This window comes from Echinops telfairi, unplaced genomic scaffold (assembly GCF_000313985.2).
Source record: "Echinops telfairi isolate 266 unplaced genomic scaffold, ASM31398v2 ScPeMD7_7457;HRSCAF=8495, whole genome shotgun sequence".
In the NCBI taxonomy this organism is placed as follows: Eukaryota; Metazoa; Chordata; class Mammalia; order Afrosoricida; family Tenrecidae; genus Echinops; species Echinops telfairi.
The window spans coordinates 28,676,744-28,696,814 of record NW_022111357.1 but is presented as its reverse complement, the minus strand read 5'-3'; the positions used below and the strand labels follow the sequence as shown (position 1 = coordinate 28,696,814).

The window sequence follows — 20,071 nt, the reverse complement described above, 5'->3', positions numbered from 1 at the left end:
CCCTTTTATTTGCTCTCCTGTGTTCTGATCAGACATGACCCTCTCCCTGAGCTGCAGCTTCAGTGCTGTCTTCTGAAGTAAATTCTTCTGCAGGGAGGGGCGGCTGTCCACACAGTATTGGGGCCGGCCCCTCAGACCTCTCCACTGGTTCCCTGCTTCATGCTGGTATGTTGCATTCACATCTTGGAACACCGGGTTGAAGTCAGAGCAGACACTTTCATCCTTTGTTTAGGTATAAAACGTCTGAAGAAATGAGTTTATGAAAACTTCTCCAAAAAACCCTACATTCACTGTCATCATGTTGAATCTGACTTAATGCCACTAGCGACAGGGTCCAACTGCCCCTGCGGGTTTCCGGGATAGGCACACTTGACCAGAGTAGAAGCGGCAGAACGGCTGGTGTATTCCGAACTGCAGAGAACTACTCACTTAGGAGGAAAAAAAGTTTTTGGTCATTGCCTGCCCTTAGAAAAGATGGTTCCAAAGAACATACTACGCCTACGCAAGATGATGACTTCACGTGGATTCCCGTTCGGTACCCAAAAAACAACGCGCTGCCTTTAAGAAAGATGGCATTGCCGTGGCTTTAATGCCCTCTTCCAAAATGGCGGAGCGAGTGCAGCGACGCCATAGGCCCGGAGCCTCTTCCGCACTCGCCAGGGGGCGGGGCCCAGGGAGCAAAGCCTTGCGTGCTTGCGCCTGCGACGGCGGCGCGTCTTAGGACGCAGGCGCGGAGGGCGTCGGGGGAGGAGGGAGAGCGGCGAGTAAGATGGAAGATGAGGAGGTCGCTGAGAGCTGGGAGGAGGCGGCAGACAGCGGGGTAAGGAGGAGCCGCCGCCCCGGGGCAGGACCGGGCGGGACCTGGCGTGAGGGGAGCCTCCGGGCAGCGGGTCCGGGGGTGGCTTCCCCCCAAGAAGGGCCCCACACGTCGGACCCTAGGTGGAGGAGAGGTCCCTGTCCCTCAGCGCCGTGAAGGCCTCTTAAAGGGGCCGCGCTCCATTTTTTCCACCTTTGCCCCGTGCGCTTCTCTCCACGGCCGCGATGTCTGTGTCACCCTGGAAGCCTCGCCACCCACCCTAGCCCCCGTGTCTTGGGCTCCGCGCCCTCTTGCGCGTCCCCGGTCGCTTTCCCCCTTCTTTTTCCGTCGGACCCCCCACCCCGCCCGAGGCACCATTTCAAAGTTCATGTGCTCCGGTGAGGAGGGACACCCCGTGTGTGGCGGGGTTCTGCACGGCGGGGCGGCGTGTCCGGCCCCGGGGAAGCGCAAGAGGAAGCAGCTGAGGGCAGCAGGGGAAATTGACTCCTCTTCGGGCCCCTCAACTCTTCAAATGAACTCTCCCACCGTTTTGCGTCTTCCACCACGGCGGGCGAGACTGGCAGTTTTAGTTTTACTCCGAAACTCACTGAGTAGCGGGCCTACCGGGGACCCTTCCAGAGCAATCGAAACCCCAGGCCGGGGAGCCCCGACCTCCGGGAAACCACCCTGCGCTCTGAGGCCCACCCCTCCCCCCGAGGGTTTCGGAGTTTGTCAGTCGGGGTCCCGGCGGAGGTGGGCGCAAGGTGTGAAATAAGTCTCATTTCAGGGGAGAGGAGAGGGGGGAATGGGCCGATCCGCTTGCTTTCGGAGTTTTTTGTTTGCCTTCAGAAAGGGTAGGAAAGTGGTGCCTGCCGCGCGGGGACAGCCCATTCTATTGAGCTCGTGATCAGCGTGGTCATTTCCGAGTTTTGTGGTTGTCCGGTGACCCTGGTGCAGGCGGAGAGGTGCCTCGGGTGCTTGTCTGTCCGGTGCTGGCTGGCCCCGGCGGCATCCACCGTCCGGGAAGACCCGGAGCTGGGTCTTTCTTCCCTACCGCCTCGACGGCTGCTTGTCCGCGTTGGGAAAGGCTGAGAAATGCACCCCTCGCAGCAGCATTCGTTCGTGTATCGCAGCCGGAGTGTTGAAACTTGATGTGGAATACCCCCGGCTCCTCCGCATTTCTGTGACGGCGTTTACGTTTTATCGCTTAGCTTGATTGCGAATATTTGCTTTCACCAGTGGGCGTGTGGAGGATTCCTTCGTTTGGAGGGTGTCTAGGACAGTTCCATGCTTACCCTCTTTCCTTGGTTTGGGCCTGAGGAGGCAGTAATAGGTAACGACTTCATAGGGAGCAGCAAGTATGAGCTAGGCTTTCGTTCAGCAAGCATTGTTGAGCATTTCTCATGTGGTGGGCAGCGTGCTTCAGAAGAGCTGTCCAGAGAATGCAGTGTTTCTGGCAGATTCGTGTATTGCCTTCCTCCAACTCGGGTGAGTCAGCCAGACACCTCTCATGCCACCACCACCCCCCTGCAGAAAAGCCTCGAATTTGAAAATTTGAATGTGACTTAAATGACAAGTTTCTTGGAGATTTTATATATATATATATATTTGTTGTTGCTGCTGTTTTTCATTTTTCCTTATTTTAGACCATGGGTTTCTCCGATTAAAGAAGAAAATGAAAGTCATGTTCTGAAGAAATCAGGGATTATTTAAATGTTTCAGGATGGGTAGTCCAATCTTCCATTTTACAGCTGAATACATTCCAGGTGATTAAGATTTGTTTTAGATCTTTCTAATGTTTATCCATTATTTAGTAAAACCCATTAAAAGTGCTAGGTACAGAGATGGAACACAGTTCTTGCCTCATTGACATTAAGAACAGTACTGCCAAAATTCAAATTTCCATGTACATCTTTTTCCCCCTTTAAGTGTGTTTTTATTTAATTATAGACTTAAAAATTTTTTTAAATTATAGACTTTTAGACACCTTATTGCCATATACAACTTCTATATCTTTTCTAGTGTCCTGATGGTGCAGTGGTTAAAGGGCTTAGTTAACTGAAGGATAGGGTGGAAATCTACCAGTTGCCTTGTTAGTAGAAAAATGGGGCAGTTTTATTCTGTGTGTGGGGGTGTCCCTGTCCATTGAAATTGACCAGAGGCAGAGGACTTAGGTTTGGTCTCTGTCTCTTATTTCATTAAACCCTTGAGACCTGTGAGGGCATTGGCTTCCTTTTTTGATAAGGAAACTGAGGTTTAGGGAGTAACCCTCTCTTTTGGTCATGGTTGTAAGTGGGGAAGCTGGGGTTTGATCCAATGCTGGATTCTTTCTCTAACCTTGTGCTTGGGGCTTGTATTTAAGAGTTGTCTTCAGTTTGACGCTCTTTTTGAATATTTCAAGGGGTGTGCTAATGGCTGCACTTTTGAGAAAAGGGAACCCGAGAGGAGCAGGGCGAAGCCCTCTATCCCCAGCCCTGGGAAGCCAAGTGACTATATACAGCTCTCCACTGTAACCAGTTACATATGTAAAAATCTTTGGTTCGGGTTACAGCAGTTTCCTAGCTGGTACAGGGCAGTAAGTGTTGTCAGAACAACCACCACCACCAAACTAGCCCAGAGCATTAACTAGTTGAACTAAGTGAACCATCAAACTCCAAGTAATCCAGAAACAGTTTGAGTTCTTGAAAGTAGGGGGGTGCGGACTCCTGCCCTTACAGTGCCACACAGCTCACAGAAATTGGCCCCATGCTGGGTTTTCTGACATGCCTGTCCATCTGAAGTCATTGTTTCCAAAATAGTTTCAGAACACTCAGTGCCAAATTGTATGGTGTCATTCAGTGAAAGATTGACTTTGAGAAACACCTCAGATATTTTTTATCTTAGTTAGCATAGTGAACAGTCACACGCACGGTCACTCTGAGGCAGAATTGACTGAATGGCAGTGAGTTTTTTGAGGCAGTGGTAGGCTGAACACTGATTGACGGACTCGTTTTGGACATGTTATCAGGAGGGACCAAACTGTGGAGAAAGACATGTTTGCTAAAGTAGAGGCTCAGTGAGAAAGGGAATGAGACGGATTGACACAGTGCCTGCAACAGTGGCCTCCAGCATGGCAGCAGTTGTGAGCATGGCATGGGCCTGGGCAGTGTTTTCTTCTGTTGTATGTAGAGTCCCTGTGAGTGTGAACCTACTGGATGACACCTAACAACAGCAGCAGGGTGAATACTTAGCTGTTCCAGCCCTCTTTCTCTCAGGGGTTTACTTCTCCAATCAAAGGACAATTCAAAGAATATAACTTATATTTCACTGAGAAAATGCTTCTTGTAGAACATACTGCTTTGGGGAAAAATATAAGATTGGGTTAGCATTGATCCAAACTGTAAATTGTATCCTTAGTCTTAAGCAAATCTCAAGAGACAAGTTGCTAATTTTGTAATTGGGAGACATCTTTGAACTTCAGAAAAATTATACCAACACTTAGCTCAATTTCTGGTCATTTGAAGCCAGTTTCTGTTCGATGTGGGTACGTATACAGGAATGGCCTATCCCTTCTGGCTGGCATGAGCTCACCAGTACTTGAGGAAACAGATATGTAAGTGGAAGTAGTGCTGGTTTGTTTGCTGACTCTTGACCTCGGGGGACTATAGCACAGAGTAGAACTGCACTATGGTTTCTTAGCATGTAATCTTTACAATCAACTTGATAGCAGTGGAGAGGGAGCACATGTTACAGAATTAGATCCTTCCGTCTTTCTCCCACAGAGCTGCTGGATGGGTTCGAACCACTAACCTTTTGGTTAGCAGCTTTTGCGCTTGAAGTGAACTGATAGTTTTTTTTTTAAACATTTTATTAGGGGCTCACACAACTGTTATCGCAATCCGGTACACACATCAATTGTGTAAAGCGCATTTGTACATCATTCTCAAAACATTTTCTCTCCACTTAAACCCCCGACATTAGGTCCTCGAAGTGAACTTATAGTTATTATGATGCATTGCATTTAAACCTCTCTCATTTCCCCATGTTGCAAGCGCTGTCTTTGTGTTAACTTTCATCCCCCGTTTAGACAGTCATCTAAGCATTCCTCTCATGTATGTAGGAAGGCACCAGTAAATATTGAGTACCTATCTATTATGTATTAGGAGCCCTGGTGAGGTAAGTGTCAAGCATTGGATTGCTAATCGTAAGGGCAGCAGTTCAAACCCATCACTCACTCCATGGAAGAAAGATGGGGCCATCTGCACCCAGTAGAATTTGCACCCTTTGAAGGCCACTATGAGGTGGAATTGTCTCAGTGACAGTGGGTTTTTTTTTACTGTGTATTAGGCACTGACAGGTAAGCCAGTAATTGAAGCAAAAGTAGGGAACCATGGCTGGGATCAGGAGGTAATGCCTTAATTCATATTTGATGGACCAATTGAATTAAGCAGCAGTAGGTCTGAGGGGGTCAGGTAGGGTGTCAGACCACGGTATGCACCATGGCAGGGTTGAGGCAATGAGAGGAGTGTGGCAGTGTTGGGAGAGTTACAAGTATTTCTCCTGGCCAGGAGGGTAAAGGGTTGGCAGGGCTGAGTGGAAAGAGATGAGGCCAGAGAGGTATGCAGGGGCTGGTGAGGAATGGCCTCTGGGAGCCCAGTGCTGGGGAGTTTGGACCTTGTCCTGAAAGCAGTGGAGAGCTCTGAAGGGTTTTTTGGCAGAGGAGTGACATAGATGTTAATTTTGGAAATGAGAGCCTGATTGGATTGTCTGTTCTAGAGTTAGGCCATTCTCCCTGAAGCACAACTGCTTTCTTTCTCCCTTTATACCCTTGGTGCTTTCTATAGTGGCTGCCTGCCATCACGTGATGTGCACAGTGAGCTTCCTGTGCCGACCTCACAGGAAAGGAGGCCTTCTGAGTTGTGGGATCAGATAGCACACATCCAGGTGTACTGTGCCTGAAAGGGCCCTCTGGAGCAAGTTCTGGTCCTTTTGAGAAGCCTCAAGCCCTAGGGCCTGCGATGTCCTCAGAGGGGGCTTTAGATAGAGAAATTGGCCAGTTTGAACATGATTGTGCCAAGTTGTCTGTCTCTGGGACTCTGGGAAATGATGTGTCCCCACTGTGGCTTCAAAGGAAGGAGGATAATGAGCTTTTCACTAGTAAGTCTTTGGCTTCTTTCACTGAGGTGGTATGGGCCCTGTTCGGAGCAGGGGCTGGTGTTTGAGGGGGCTGCCACGGTTGCAGTGGGCTGGGAATGTCAGGGTTGTTCCTGAACACCAGGAGGGAACACCATGTATCTTTCTAAAGCTTTTGCTAAAATTCTGGGAGAGAGGTCGCCATTGTCTGAATCTGATGACACAAACATGTTCTTGGAGCAAGTCCCATCTTCCCAGTTTCCGTTTCTATACACCATGGTGGCCCCCTCCCAGGCAGCATCCACCTCTGACTGTATCTGGCGATAGACCTCCATAAGGGGTGTGTAGTGTATTTCCTGCTTCTGTGAATAGAATTTTTTCCCCCATCAGGATAACCACTGACTTGTTGGTTTCCTAGGAGAAGGCTGAGTTTAGTGACTTAAATCTGTGGCCAGAGTATAGAATGCAGTGATTTTTTTTTTTAAGTGGTAACCATAGAGATTTCTCTTCCCAAGTGATTTTTTAACTCTTAGGCTGTGCCAGGCATCCTCAACATCTCCCTCTATGCAGGGAAGATTGAGGTTAAAAGTAGTCACCGCAGAAATTAGCATTAAGTCCCCACAGTGATCTGCAGATAAAGAATCATATCCCTGACGAGGAGGCACTTCAACCCCTCACAGGGACTTATCTCTCTGTCCCACAACAGCAGCGCTTGGTCTTATAAAAGGAACAGGAAATAACAGACCTTTCTGAAAGGAATGATGACTATGTACAGTCTTCAAGGTGATTATACAGAAGGCCAAAGTTGGGAGGCTGGGAAGGTCAGGACTGCCACCACCCTTCATAGACCTTGAGAGCTAGATTTTCAGCTCTTGGGCTCCTGCCTTCATCATTTCTGTTTCTGCTGCCTAGTTGCTCATCTTCCTGGTGGATGGACACTTACCTGCCTGCTCCCACATCTTGCAGGTTCTTTCTCAGTGGGTTTCTGGGATGGTATATTTTGAGTGCGTATTGTGCTCTGGTGGCAATGTTTACGAGTTGGGTGGGCTGCTAACTGCAAGGTCAACATTTGAAAACCACCAGTCGATCCTCGGAGAAAGCTGGGGCTTCCTACTCCTGTAAAGAGTTACAGTCTCAGAAACCCACAGGGGTAGTTCTACCATGTCCAAAGTCACTATGAGTAGTCACTGTGAGTCAGCACCCACTTGATGGCAGTGGGTTGTTGCATAGTCGGAAGACTGCATTTTTCATTCATTATCCATTCGGTTCTCAGTGAGCACTTGGAAGTGTAGGCACTGTCATCCCCAGTGTCCAGGAGAGGAAATCATAGGGTCAATCCCAGCCCATGCTGCTGGGCCCAAGCCTATCCTCTTAAGGATGCTTAGTTGCTAGTTCCCTTTGAAAGATTGCATTTGTTTCCATCTGGCAAAAGCTGCTGCTTCACGGACTAACCTGGTTGATGAGCTGATAAATTGTGTCTTTGAGAGACTTGAACTCCGTGCTCAAGAACCAAAGGGATACTGCTGCCTTCGTTGTACTATCAAGAATGGTAATTGCAAGTGAGGTGCTGGTTAAACTCTTGATCATAAACCAATTGGGGCTGAATTGATTCCGACCCCGGGTGACAGAGCAGGACTGCTCCATAGGGTTTTCTTGACTGAGCTGTATGAGAGCAGGTTGCCAACCCTTTCTTCTTTGGAACTGCTGGGTAGTTTTGAAACACCATCCTTTAGGTTAACAGCTGATTGCAAAGCGTGAGTGCTACCCAGCGAACAGACTTGACCACAAATGGGAAATGTCATTTTAATATCTGGCCACATGTAAAGAAATGACAAATTGTTTTTGCTCAGGAGTGCTTGAAACAATTGAACAATTCAGCTGTCTTGTTGCTGTTAGCTTCCCCCTGACTCATGGTGATCCATGTACAAAGAGATCAAACCACAGTTGTCAGGGTAACCAGCCCCCAACAAATATCAGGGCTCGCAGGTGCAATTGTACGGCAATAATATATAAATATTATAGAGAATAATATATAAAGTCACAGAGAATAAGAAAAATAGAAGAGAGTAAAATAAAGGTGTCAGGCTCATTTCATGGTAGCATGCTCACCTCATCCCTTCTTGGTGGTCCACGTGGGGATGGGAGATAAGAAGGGAGGGGAGACTGGATGAGAGGACGTCTTTATTGTTTTGGGGCTTTTATAGGTAGCCATTAGTCATGTATATTCAGGAGTTACATACGTCACAAGGAAAGTGGTAATCACTGTAAAGTCCCTGAGCTCACAGGTGAGGAAACCTAATATCTGCATTGGGGGAAGGCATGAGGGGGGATGGGTGCCTGGGGTGGAGGGTGAGGAGATAATCGAAAAATGCCTGCTTCTACAGGGGAGAAATCAACCATGTGCTTGCTTTAAGGGGAGAAACTGTGGAAATGATATTTAAAGCAGGATAGTGTGCTTGGATTTTACTTGCAATTTAGCTTCCCAGATTCCCTCTGATATAAGTTAGGGAATATAGTCCTGGTCATATTTCCCTCAGTGTGAGTTTCCCACACATGGTGATACATGGGGTTTTCATTGGCTGATTTTTAGAAGTACAGTGAACCCTCGTTTATCGCGGTTAGTCGGTTCTAGACCCTACCGTGGTAAATGAAATTCCGCGAAGTAGGATTCCTTATTTGTAAATCAAATATTTTCGTAGTGAGAGCATAGAGGACATGAAAAAACACCCTTTAGTCACCATTACACTCGTATTACCCAATTTATTAAACGAAAAAGGGAAAATACAGTAAAACATTTTGGACGTTACAATTATCATTTATTATTTATTATATTATTTATGGCATCAAGCGTGTACAGTATGAGCCAATCAGTGGCAGTAATGACAGAGCATGCGCTGTTACGCAAAAACCGCAATAGAGTGAAGCTGCGGAAGTCGAAGTGCGAAGTGGCGAGGGTTCACTGTAAATCGCTAGACCTTTCTTCCTAGTTCTTAACTCTGCCGAAGCCTGTTCCGCATCACTAATGGAAGTATATGAGGTGAATTGGCCAGAAATTGACCCAGATCTGTTTTCAGAAGATGCGAATATTATCCCTGAACTACTACTGCCCCTGCCTGCTATTTTAGGATCCCTGTAAACAGTTCTTTAGGTAGCATAGTGGTCATGAGTTGGGCTGTTGATCCACAAGGTCAGCAGTTCAAAACCACTTGGCACTCCAAAGGAAAGAGATGGGGCTGTCTGCCCCCAGGAAGAGGGGCAGTGTCAGAAAGTGCGTGTCAGTTCTACCCTATCTTACAGGGCTGTTCCAAGTCGGTGTAGACTCGATGGCGGTGAGTCTGGTTTGGTTTTAAGCAGCTCTTTAGAAGTGAGGATGGTGACCCTTAACTTTCTGTGCTTTGGACCTGGCAGTGGGAGGAACCAGTCACTGGAGAAGAACATCATGTTTGATGAAACCCAAACTAAACTCATCACCAAAGGGTTGTTTCCAACTCATAGCAATCCTACAGGACGGAATAGAACTGCTCCTGTGGGTTCTGAGACAAAATCTTTATTGGTACAGACCTTAACTGCCATCGAGTCAATATGACCTCATAGTGACCTTATAGGACAGAGTAGAACTGCCCCTGTGAGTTTCTGAGACTAATTGTGTATGGGAGTAAAAGTCCCATCTTCTGAGGAAAGGCTGGTGGTTTCGAACTGCTGACCTTGCAGTTACCAGCCCAACTTGTAACCACTACGCAACCAGGGCTCTTCAGGAGTAGAAAGCCTCATCTTTTTCCCATGGAGTAATGGTGGTTTCAAACTACTGATCTTGTGGTGTAACCCACTACACCACCAGGGCTCCCTGTGCTTGGCAAGTCAAGGGAAAATGAGTAGAAAGCCTCATCTTTTTCCCGTGGAGTAATGGTGGTTTCGAACTACTGATCTTGTGGTGTAACCCACTACACCACCAGGGCTCCCTGTGCTTGGCAAGTCAAGGGAAAATGAATTGGATTGCTTGATACACTGGTTGTAACAGCAATTTGGAGGATGCCTAAGGACCAGGCAGGCAATGTTTTGTTCAGTTGTATGTAGGGTCACTATGAGCCAGAACAGATTCAGCAGCACCTAAGAACAACGTAAGCAGCCCTAAGGGCTTAACAAAATGCCTGTGGTTCAAAACCACTGGCAACTCCATCTGCTTTCTAAAGATTACAACCTTGGAGATCCTAGGGGACAGTTAGTTCTCTGTCCTGTAGGATCCCCACAAGTCAGTAATTTAATAGCAGTAGGTTTTTTTTATTTGTATCTGTAGCCCTGGACTAGTAGAGTGCAATTCACAGGGTTAGTATTCTGTTCCTTTTGCCTGCTTTTATCATTTACATTATCAGTTTGGCTCTGGGGGCATCATGTTTGCTGCCCTTGGGCGTTTGCATAAAATCTCATGACTTGTTTCACACACTTCCTCCCCCCCCAAGCCAGTGTGCCTGATGTTCTTTGTGGGGGACAGTGCTTTGCTGTCTTCATTGTGAAAGGACAGAAGGTTACCAGTTACCAGTTCAACGCCCATGTTTTCTCCATTGATGACAATGGAAAACAGAAGATATGTACAAATGCCAGGTCTGATTTGGGGTCACATCACTATGTACCCCACTCTCAGCTTCATTTTCCTAATTGTATAATTGTACTGTTAAAATTTGCCTTTTGCCATTTAGCTCAGAAGCAGCAAAGCCCACATGGAAGAAGCAAATCACGAGTTGTCGAAGGGATCAGGTATAAGGCATCATCAGAACCAAAAATCTTACCATAGTGAATGATGGGGGGAGTGCGGAGTGGAGACCCAAAGTCCATTTGTAGGCCACTGGAGATCTTGCAGAGGGGTCTCAGGGAGGAGAAGAGCCAGTCAGGGTGCGATGTAGCAATGATGAAAAATACAACTTTCCTCTAGTTCCTAAATGCTTCCTCCCCACCACCCCACCACTATCATGATCCCAATTCTACCTTGCAAGTCTGGCTAGACCAGAGGATGTACACTGGTACAGATAGGAACTGGAAACAGGGAATCCAGGGTGGATGATCCCTTCAGGACCAGTGGTGTGAGTGGCCATAAAGGGGGCGTAGAGGGAGAGTGGATTGGAAGGGGAGAACCAATTACAAGGATCTACATGTGACCTCCCTGGGGTACGGACAGCAGAAAAGTGGGTGACGGGAGATGTCGGACAGGGCAAGCAAGATATGACAATAATTTATAAATTATCAAGGGCTCATGGGGGATTGGGGAGGGAGGGGGAAAATGAGTATCTGATGCCAGGGTCTTAAGTGGAGAGCACATGTTTTGAGAATGATGAGGGCAATGAATGTACAAATGTGCTTTACACAATTGATGTATGTATGGATTGTGATAAGAGTTGTATGAGCCCCTAATAAAACAATTAAAAAATAAAATTTGCCTTTCCCGGTGATGAGAGTTAAAGCACTTCGCCAAACCAAACCAAACTTATTGCCATCTAGTCAATGCTAACTTATAGTGACCCTGTAGGACAGGGTAGAACTCCCTCTGTGTGTTTCCTATTTTACTATGGGAGTATAAAGCCTCGCCTTTGTCTGATGAAGCAGCTGGTGGTTTTGAACTGCGGACCCTGAGGTAGTTTAAACTATGTCACTGTAGCTTAAAGGCAGTGTTATTTTGGGAGGAGGAATACGCACGCTGCTTTTTGTTGTCTGCAGTCTTCTGGAGTCTTGTGCTGGTTGGAAGTAGAATCCCATTGTTTCATGTGTGAGGATGTTGTTCCTTTCTTTGTCCAGCCACTGATAGTGTGGGTTCTGTCTGGTTCAGGTGTCAGGATCTTAAGACCGCCTAAGGGATCTTTTTCTTGTGGCCTTGAAAGCAACTGTACTGTTCCTTAGTGTGTGAAAACAGGAAGGGAGAAGCAATGATAATGGAGATTCTGTCCTTCCACTTTCTTCTGAGGGAACACTCCTTCTACTCTATAGAGCCTCTCCCTATACATTGTTTCAAGACGGTGGTTTACAGACTCTCTGAGGCCTCCAGCCTGGGATTTGTCTCTGCGGAGAGTATTTCCTTTTGGGTACCTCTTCACAGCTTTAAGATCCGGACATGAAAAGAAAGTTTACAGAGTAACAGCAACAAAGATCTGGACCTTAAAATCAGATGTGGTCTTGTAGTCGATTACTTAGGAAACCAGGGCTTATACCATCTTGGCTGGAGGGTATAGCCGAAGACCGGATTGTGTTATCACACAGCTTTGAACCTGCTGTCTGTCATTCCTGCTGCCACCTGCAGGTTACTCTGCTGAAGCTGTTTACTTCCTCTTGGGGTTTTTAGTTCAATTCTTTTGCTAACTGTGTCGCCTTAGGCAAGTCCTGACAAAGAAAGTGACTAGCAGGGATGCCGTTTAATAGTAAAGTCAGAGGTTGCTCAAATGAAAATAGAGAACCTGAAGTAAGTGAGGGAGCAGGGAACGCAGAAGCTGGTGGGGGTACCCCCAGGCTGAGAGGACAAGCTAGTGCAAAGGCCCTGAGGACTGGAGCATGCTTCTCTTATCTGAGGAATCTTTATAAGGAATGGGTCAGGGGAAAGTGGTTGGAGAAGATGAGGTTAGAGGTAGTTAGGATCCTAACTAGTGGGCCCTGGTGGTACTGCTGGGATATAGGAAGCTCTGGGAGGGTGTTGAGCAGAGGCTAACTTTGGTTTCTAAAAGGCTCATGATGACTTTTGTGCTGGAAAGAAACTAGCTTGTTAAGGTGGGAACCAGGTGACTGATGAGGAAGCCAGTACAGCCGAGAACTGTTGGTGATTTGGACCAGGATGGTAGCATGCCAATGAGATTTGCCAATGTAGGGCATGAAAGAGACATCGGAGATGAGCCTGGAATTGCTGAAGTGGGGGTGGGGGATGCTGGCGGAGCAGGCTTGGGCAAGTGGCTGAAATCAAGAGGTTGGTTTTGGACTTGAAAGGGTGAGACCCAAGTGAGGCTGTTGAGTTGGTGGTTGTAGATCAGGGTTTATGAAGCTATGGAGCTAGATAAGGTATAAGCACAGAAGAGAACTGAGCCGTGGGGTCCTCCCATCGCAAGAGGTCAGGAGAGGGCGAGGAACCTGCAGCGAGTATTTGTAGAAGAAATCAAATACTGAGTGTGAGAAGGAGCTTCCAAGGAGGTGGGAAAAGAATCAGGAGTATTGGTATCTGGGGGACCCAAGTGGAACAGCAGTGGAAGTCGTGGGCAGTTTTGACAATAGCTGTTGCAGTTGAATGGTGGGACTTAGACAACTCGGTTAAGGGAAGTGGAGACTAACTCAGAGCAGGCCTGAACCTAACATCAGACACTTGGGAAGCGCTGTTTGCCAGTATGACAAGAGACCTCCAGAGTAGGTTTTCTGCATAAACAAACAGCTTGCCCCTCAGGTCCTTAGGGTGCTCAATTAATTGCCAGTTGCAGATAGATGAAATCTGTGAGAAGGACACATCTTATTCTCAGGTCCAACTCTGAAGCAGTTTGTCCCAAAGAGGGACGAGGGAACTCAACTATAACCAATATGAAAAGTGTGTTCATCTCATGAAATCATGTTCTAAGTGTAAAAGGAATCCTGGTCAGTATTAAAGAGAATTGGCGAGACAAAAAAAAAAAAAGAAAGAAAGAAAAGTATGTTCAGAGACATTTTAGATTAACTTTTGAACTTTGAGAAAAGATGTGCATTTAGCATTAAAGCACGTCTCAGTAGAGACTGACCATTGAACTGAGTGAGCAACGCTGTGAGAGTTAGTTCGAAGGAGGTGTGCTCAAAGGATTGCTTTTTCCTGGGTGGGCACAGAGAGAACCCCTAAAAGCTCAGTGAACTTGGGAAAGAGAGGAAGCAAGGAAGTACTTGTTTGGTGTTTTCAGCCCAGCACCCCAGAAGCCGCCTGGCTGCTGGTGCCCTTTGGTTTCTTCAGATTAAGATCTGGCTGGTTGTAGGAATTAAAGCTAATTTTCTCAGCAGCTTTTTGAGTGGTATCGATTTTGGTTAGTACCACTGGTGACTGTGGGTAAAGCAATCTCAATGGAGTTCCAGGCCTAGCTTAGGTGAGCTCTTACTGGGTCATATCTTGGATTCCTTTTCTACTTTTTACGAGGTTCTCTGTAAATGCTCATCTGGCTTTTTCCTTTTTAAAAAAATTTGGTGTGTGTGTGTGGGGTCAGAGTGGAGCCTTGGCGACATACTCACCAAGCGTCCTTGGAGAAGGACTTGTAGAGTGATAGCTTGCCCCTTACAGTGGGTCCCTTAATTAAAATGGAATGTTGATCGTTGGGGTGGGAGTAACTGGAGGAGGATGTTTGTGGGCAACAGAGCCCTCTAATTGACTTGACTCTGTCCTAAAAGGCAAACCGCTGAATTCATGGTGTCACTGTGTGTCCTGTCCCATCCTGTCTCCCTAGCCCCCACTTAGACTTTGTGTTTTAACCTCTAAATTCTGATTTTTGCGGCTTGGTGATCTGTTATTTTTCTTTTTTCTACCAGTCCTGCTCTGCAGGACTTCAAAAAATTAGTTATTAACTCTTGTTCCTCTCCACGGAAATCTTTAGTAAAAGGCGAAAGATTTATACGATTTGAAGAGAAACCAGAGTAAATTTGGTGTTCTTATAAACTCCAGCCTGAGGTGATGTGACTGGATGATTCCCTCCCTGCACTGCTGACATGAAAAACAAGGCAGGATGAAAGAAACAATTTAAAAACGGGTACAAAGGTTGTTTGGAGGGGTCTTCATGAATTGGGCACCTACCCAGCCTTGAAGTGGCCAATTTTGCACTGTAAAGGCACAAAAACCTTTTCACTGGGTAGTTTTAGACTATCTTTTGCAGCGGTGGACTAGTTCTACCTGTGAATTATTTTTGCTTTATTTGTAAATGAAATTGGGTCCCTGATTACAAGGACACTGTGGGGTGTAAAATGTCTTCTTTCTTGCTTTGGGACATGGGTGTCATTGTCTAACCTGGTTAGACCCATTGTGAGGACTGGCTTCCTCTAATGGAGCTCTGGGCCAGAACAGATTGGCAGCCCTGCCGTATAGTCTTCTCAGCATCTTTCTGCTAAGAATCTTCTTTATTTTTTTGTTAAGTGTGTTCATCAGAACCTCTGATTCTAAGGGAAATGGAAATCCATGTACTCTCAGAGTCTTTGTTTTATCTTCAAATACTGTCAGTGTCTACTTTTAGACTGAAACACCAATTTCGATTTGTTAGTTTATGCCTCCTCAACATTTAAAAAATGTTTTATTGGCATTTAATCCACATATCACACAATTCAGTAGTTCAGTCATAAGAGTTGTACAATCATTACCACAATTTTAGAACATTTTCTCCCTCCCCTTTTCCACATACATTGTTTGCTTCTTCAGCCCCCTCACCCTCCCTATGTCTCCCACCCTCCACCTCTACCTCCCCTATACCCTTGCTTTAGTTCTTAACTGTATGCCTTTACTTCTGTGCTTTGCAAACTGGAAAACCCAAACAGAAACAGTAAAGAAAAAATAAAGTGGTAAGAATAAAATAATACAGAGATAAGAATATGAATAATAAGAAAGAAAAGGCCTGAGAAGAAATTTTTGTCACGAAACAAGCAAATACATGCTACCTAGAAGAATCCTGTGGCGATCCGCCGGCAGCGTGATCAGGCTAGGTACTCTTCAGGTGGGCTTTGGGCTCCCCCTGTCCTTAGCCATCTACAGATTGGTGTTCCAAGTTAGGCTCTGATACGTTTCCTTTTGTCATACGTGAATGTTGTTGTTGCTGTCTTTGGATCACACGAGCTGGTGTGCTTCTTCCATGTGGCCTTAGTTGACACCTGGTCACTTGTTTGAACACAAGCCTTTAAGACCCCCATACACTATGCTGATTGATAGCTGGACACCATCTGCTTTCTTCACCATATTTTGCTGTAGCGCCCTTATCTTCAGTGATCATTTTGTGAAGGTATCGAGCAGGGCCATGTTCTTAGAACTGTTCTTAGATTGGGGCTAAAGCTAAGTGGGACCCCAGTAACCATCTGCTTGTCCCTGGTATATACATGACTCAGGTTTATTTTGGTGGTCGTATTCACCAAATTCAAAACCCCAACAGCAGCAACAAACCAACTAGCAGAAAATAAGAGACAAGCAAACTAAGGCAGGGAACAAAAACCCTATTGAAATAGAAGAGTAAGTCATTGTCAGTCATCCCCCTTGGGTATAAGGCAATTGCACTTGTAACATCATCGATTTTTCCAGTGACACATCACTGTGGGTACTGTAGGTGTGAGGAGTCTGTAAGTACCGTGCCTCACGAGTTGTCACTCTGCACAGAGACCAGAAAGCTTGCAGCTCACTTTTCAAGAGGGGTAGCTTTGGCAACAACAGTTCTTTTAGTTCTTTGCGTAGGATTTGGATTCCAAAGTGAGGAGCCATTCTTTTTAGAGCACCAAGTGTCATCTTCTGGAATCTGCTCGGTGTTACCTTTTGAGAAGCTGGAGGCAAACACACTGTATTCTTATAACACCGATATTCTGATGTGTCCTCGGGACCCCTTCTTGCTTGGAGCAGTCTTAAGTAAGTAGCTTTGGGGTTTCTTTCACTAGTTCTGGAAGTTGAGCCTCTAATAGGAAATTCAAATGAGGAAATGGGCTTGGGGGGCTCACATCTGACCTCCTGTGGCTACCCAAGGGAGAAAGAGAATCCATCTTCACACCAGCCCAAGGACCTCAAACCTCCATCTTTCTTTTACTCCTTCTGATACCAACCATTCCTCCCATGGCACACTACTTCTCCGCTGGTTCCCATCATTTGTGCAGTGGCCACACTGAGCTCACAGGCAATACTCATTATTGTGGGGTTTTATTAGGGAAGCTAACAGGTCACCACAAGCCAGGATCAACTAGCATTAAGAATACAGTCCTTTCGTCGGACAGGGCAAGATATGACAAAATACCCATTTATAAACTATCAAGGGCTTCACGCGGGAGGGGGGAGCGGGGAGGGAGGGGAAAAATGAGGACCTAATGTCGGGGGTTTAAATGGAGAGAAAATGTTTTGAGAAACGATGTACAAATGTGCTCTACACAATTGATGTGTGTATGGATTGGGATAACAGTTGTATGAGCCCCTAATAAAATGTTAAAAAAAAAAAAGAATACAGTCCTTTAACTACAACAGTGCCTTGCCTCTCAGTCATGCTGGTAGGTTTGTTGCTCTGGTCCCTAGCCACATGGCGGCCTGCCCTGCTGCAGCCTCTGCTGCCCCCACTACCCCAGACAGCAAGCACTCCACTGGTACCTGTTGGAGCTTGATGGTGCCAGGGTTCTCTCTTCCTCACCCTGAGAGGGCTCACTTAGGTTCAGTGCATATCAAAGCTGACCAATCCTCACGTTGAGTCCATTACACCTTATTTTACATGGCTTCACCTGATCATTGGGTGGTAGTGATAAGCAAATAGATAGAACAACAATACTTAACCCATTTCATTTCACTGCACAAACTAACCTGTATACTGTTTGTTTTGTTTAAAGGAAGGTGCATGGTAAGATTCTGTAGTATTAAATTAAAAATGGCACAGGGGAGTGGGGTGCCAGCCCCACCCGCTACTAGAACTCACTGGTTCAGTAATACTACTTCTGGGTTCAGTAATTACAATTGTACGGTTGAGATATATAAGTATTATATTAAAGTCATCGAGAGCATGAGAGATATTACAATAATGCAGTCAGACACATTACATGGTAGCATTGCTCATCTCAGCCCAGCTTGGTGGTCCACGTGGAGAGAGGGGCAAGGGAAGGAGGGCAAGGGAAGGGAGACGGGAGTGACCAGGGAGTGAGCAGCAAGGAGGTCAGAGTCCCAACAGTCAGAGAGGTCTATATTGCTGACCCGTGCCTATATACCTTTTGGGGGCAGGCCAGCCCTCTAGTTACAGGTAGAGACATACGTCACAGGAAGGGGTTACACTATAGGTTACACAGCAATGAGTGGGTGGTCTAGGGGTTGGTCCCTGGGTCTCCATAGGAACCATTATCATTATAGGGTGAAAACTCCTACAGGAGCCTGTCCATTGTCCCCAGAGGCAGGGAGCAGGCCCATCCTTGTGGTGGAATGAGACAGCAGTCTGGCAACTGATTGCCTTCAGGGGAGGGAATGCTTGTGCATCTGACCTCCCCCCACAAGATTCTTTGTTTCCTATCCTCATTAGATATTTCCTCTCAAAAAAAATTCTGAAGCCTATTGAATCCCTTTGGTCTAGTGCATCTATAGGAGGTTGGTGACACACTGGTAAAAGAGCTTGGCTGCAAAGTTGGTGGTTAACCCCACCAGCCAGGCTGGAAGGACGCTGTGGCCATCTGCTTCTATAAAGATGATAACCTTGGAGCCAAGTGGCACAGGTCTAGTCCTCCTGTAGACTTGCTATGCGAGTTAGGATCAACCCGTGCAACTCTGGGAGTCTTGGGTAGCACAAACAGTTAAATTCTTAACTACTAGTTGAAAGGTTGGCTGTTCAAACCCAGCCAGAGGCATCTCAGAAGACAGGCCTGCTTTAAAAAGGTTACAGCCTTGAAAACACAGTTCCACATTGTCCAGCTTTTCTGAGCATGCGTCTGAGAGTAGATTGATTGCAAGGCCATAGCCAGGGAGAGAATGAACTGACTCATGATACCTGGACAGACTCCAGAGCAAGATGCAATGTCCTCTTAGCTGCTGATAGAGCATGCCGGGGTCCAGCTGGCTATATGGAGGTGGCCAGGTTCAGTTTTCCACCAAAGCCTCTTGGTTTAGAGCCCATTCTTTAATCTGATGGAGGAATCCCTCCCCAGGTCTCATAAAACAGCCTTGTCTGGTGTGATAAATTCTGATGTGATAAGGTCTATGGGAATGTTACTTAATAGAGTGACAGAAAACACAGGAAATCGGGGGCGGCGGGGGTGGGGGTGGGGGGGTCCGATAGCTAGTGGCTCTCCCAGCATTCTCAGAAATTTGAGTAATTGTGGGGGTATTTTAGCATGGGAGAGCACCTCAGAGGGCTGCCACCTTTATGTTGACTACTTTGTAACTTGGGCAAGTTTCTTAACCTCTTCCAACCACATTACTCTCATCTGGCAGGTAGGGATAAAACTTGGAGTTGCCTTTCCATATATCCTTGAGTTTTGTATCTGCAGATTCAGTCAAACTTGGGTAGAAAATTGGGTGGTGGTGATGGTGATTAAGTGGTCAAAGTAATCACTCAAAGGCTGTGAGAGAACATAAAGTCCTATTTATCTAGCATTTACATTATTACTTATTATATATAAGGAATCTAAAACTCACTGCCATCAAGTTGATGCCAACTCATAATGACCCTACAGAATAGGGCAGTAATGCCCTCTGTGGGTTTCCGAGACTACGACTGTTTATTGGTGGTAGAAAACCTCATCTTTGTCTTGCAGCGCCATTGGTGGTTACAAACGGCTGGCCTTGTGGTTAGCCCACTGTGTAATCCACTCTGCCACCAGTCTCCATATGGAATCTAAAGGTGATTAAAGTATAGGGAGTATATGCAAATGCTGTGCCATTTTTAATGAGACTGGAGCACCTCTGGATTTACAAGGGTCCTGGAACAAACCCCCCTGGATACAGAGAACATCGACCACTTTGTTTATCAAACAGGGTTGATATGAGGAGAAAATGAGCATTTGGAAGTGTTTTCACAACCTAAGCCGTTATACTGATTTAAGGCATTGTTTTGAAGCCAATTTTGTTGTTAGGTGCTATTTCTTTGGTCCCAACTCAGATCGCGGCCCCACTTATAATAGAAACACCACCAAATTCTGCACCATCCCCACAATGGTTACCATGTTGGAATGCCTGTTGTTGCAGCCACTGTGTCAGTCCATCTCATTGAGGGGTCTGTTTTACCTTGATCCTCTCCCAAGCATGACGTCCATCTCCAGGAACAGGTACAAAACATGTGAGATGAAGTCTTGCCACCCTGACTGTACTTCTAGGGCAGATTAGTTTGTTTTTCTGGTAGTCCGTGATGTATTAAGTATTCTTCACAATTGTGCTAATTTAAAAGCATCAGTTCTTCTTTGATCTTCTTTGCTCTTTGGTCAGCTTTCTCATGCATATGAGGTGATTGAAAATAGCATGGCTTGGGGTCAGGTACACCTTGGTCCTCAATGACTTTT

At 46.3% G+C, this 20,071-nt stretch overlaps 1 protein-coding gene and 1 non-coding gene across 7 annotated transcripts in view; one reads left to right on the top strand and one right to left on the bottom strand.

Moving 5' to 3' along the window:
• The first annotated feature begins 757 nt into the window (after nt 1–757).
• Nucleotides 758–20,071, top strand: part of SZRD1 (SUZ RNA binding domain containing 1) — a 30,172-nt gene continuing 10,858 nt past the window's right edge. For 3 of the 6 annotated variants that reach the window (XM_045299133.1, XM_045299131.1, XM_045299130.1), the window contains exon 1: nt 758–820. In XM_045299133.1, the coding sequence (XP_045155068.1) occupies nt 777–820 (44 nt within the window). In that variant the 5' untranslated portion in view covers nt 758–776. Of the gene's footprint in view, nt 821–1,997; nt 2,285–20,071 lie in introns of those variants that run through there. The other 3 variants (XM_045299129.1, XM_045299128.1, XM_045299132.1) reach the window with 2 other exon arrangements.
• Nucleotides 14,406–14,516, bottom strand: LOC115872819. The gene has a single exon (XR_004048057.1). It is a non-coding gene; the product is annotated as a U5 spliceosomal RNA (small nuclear RNA).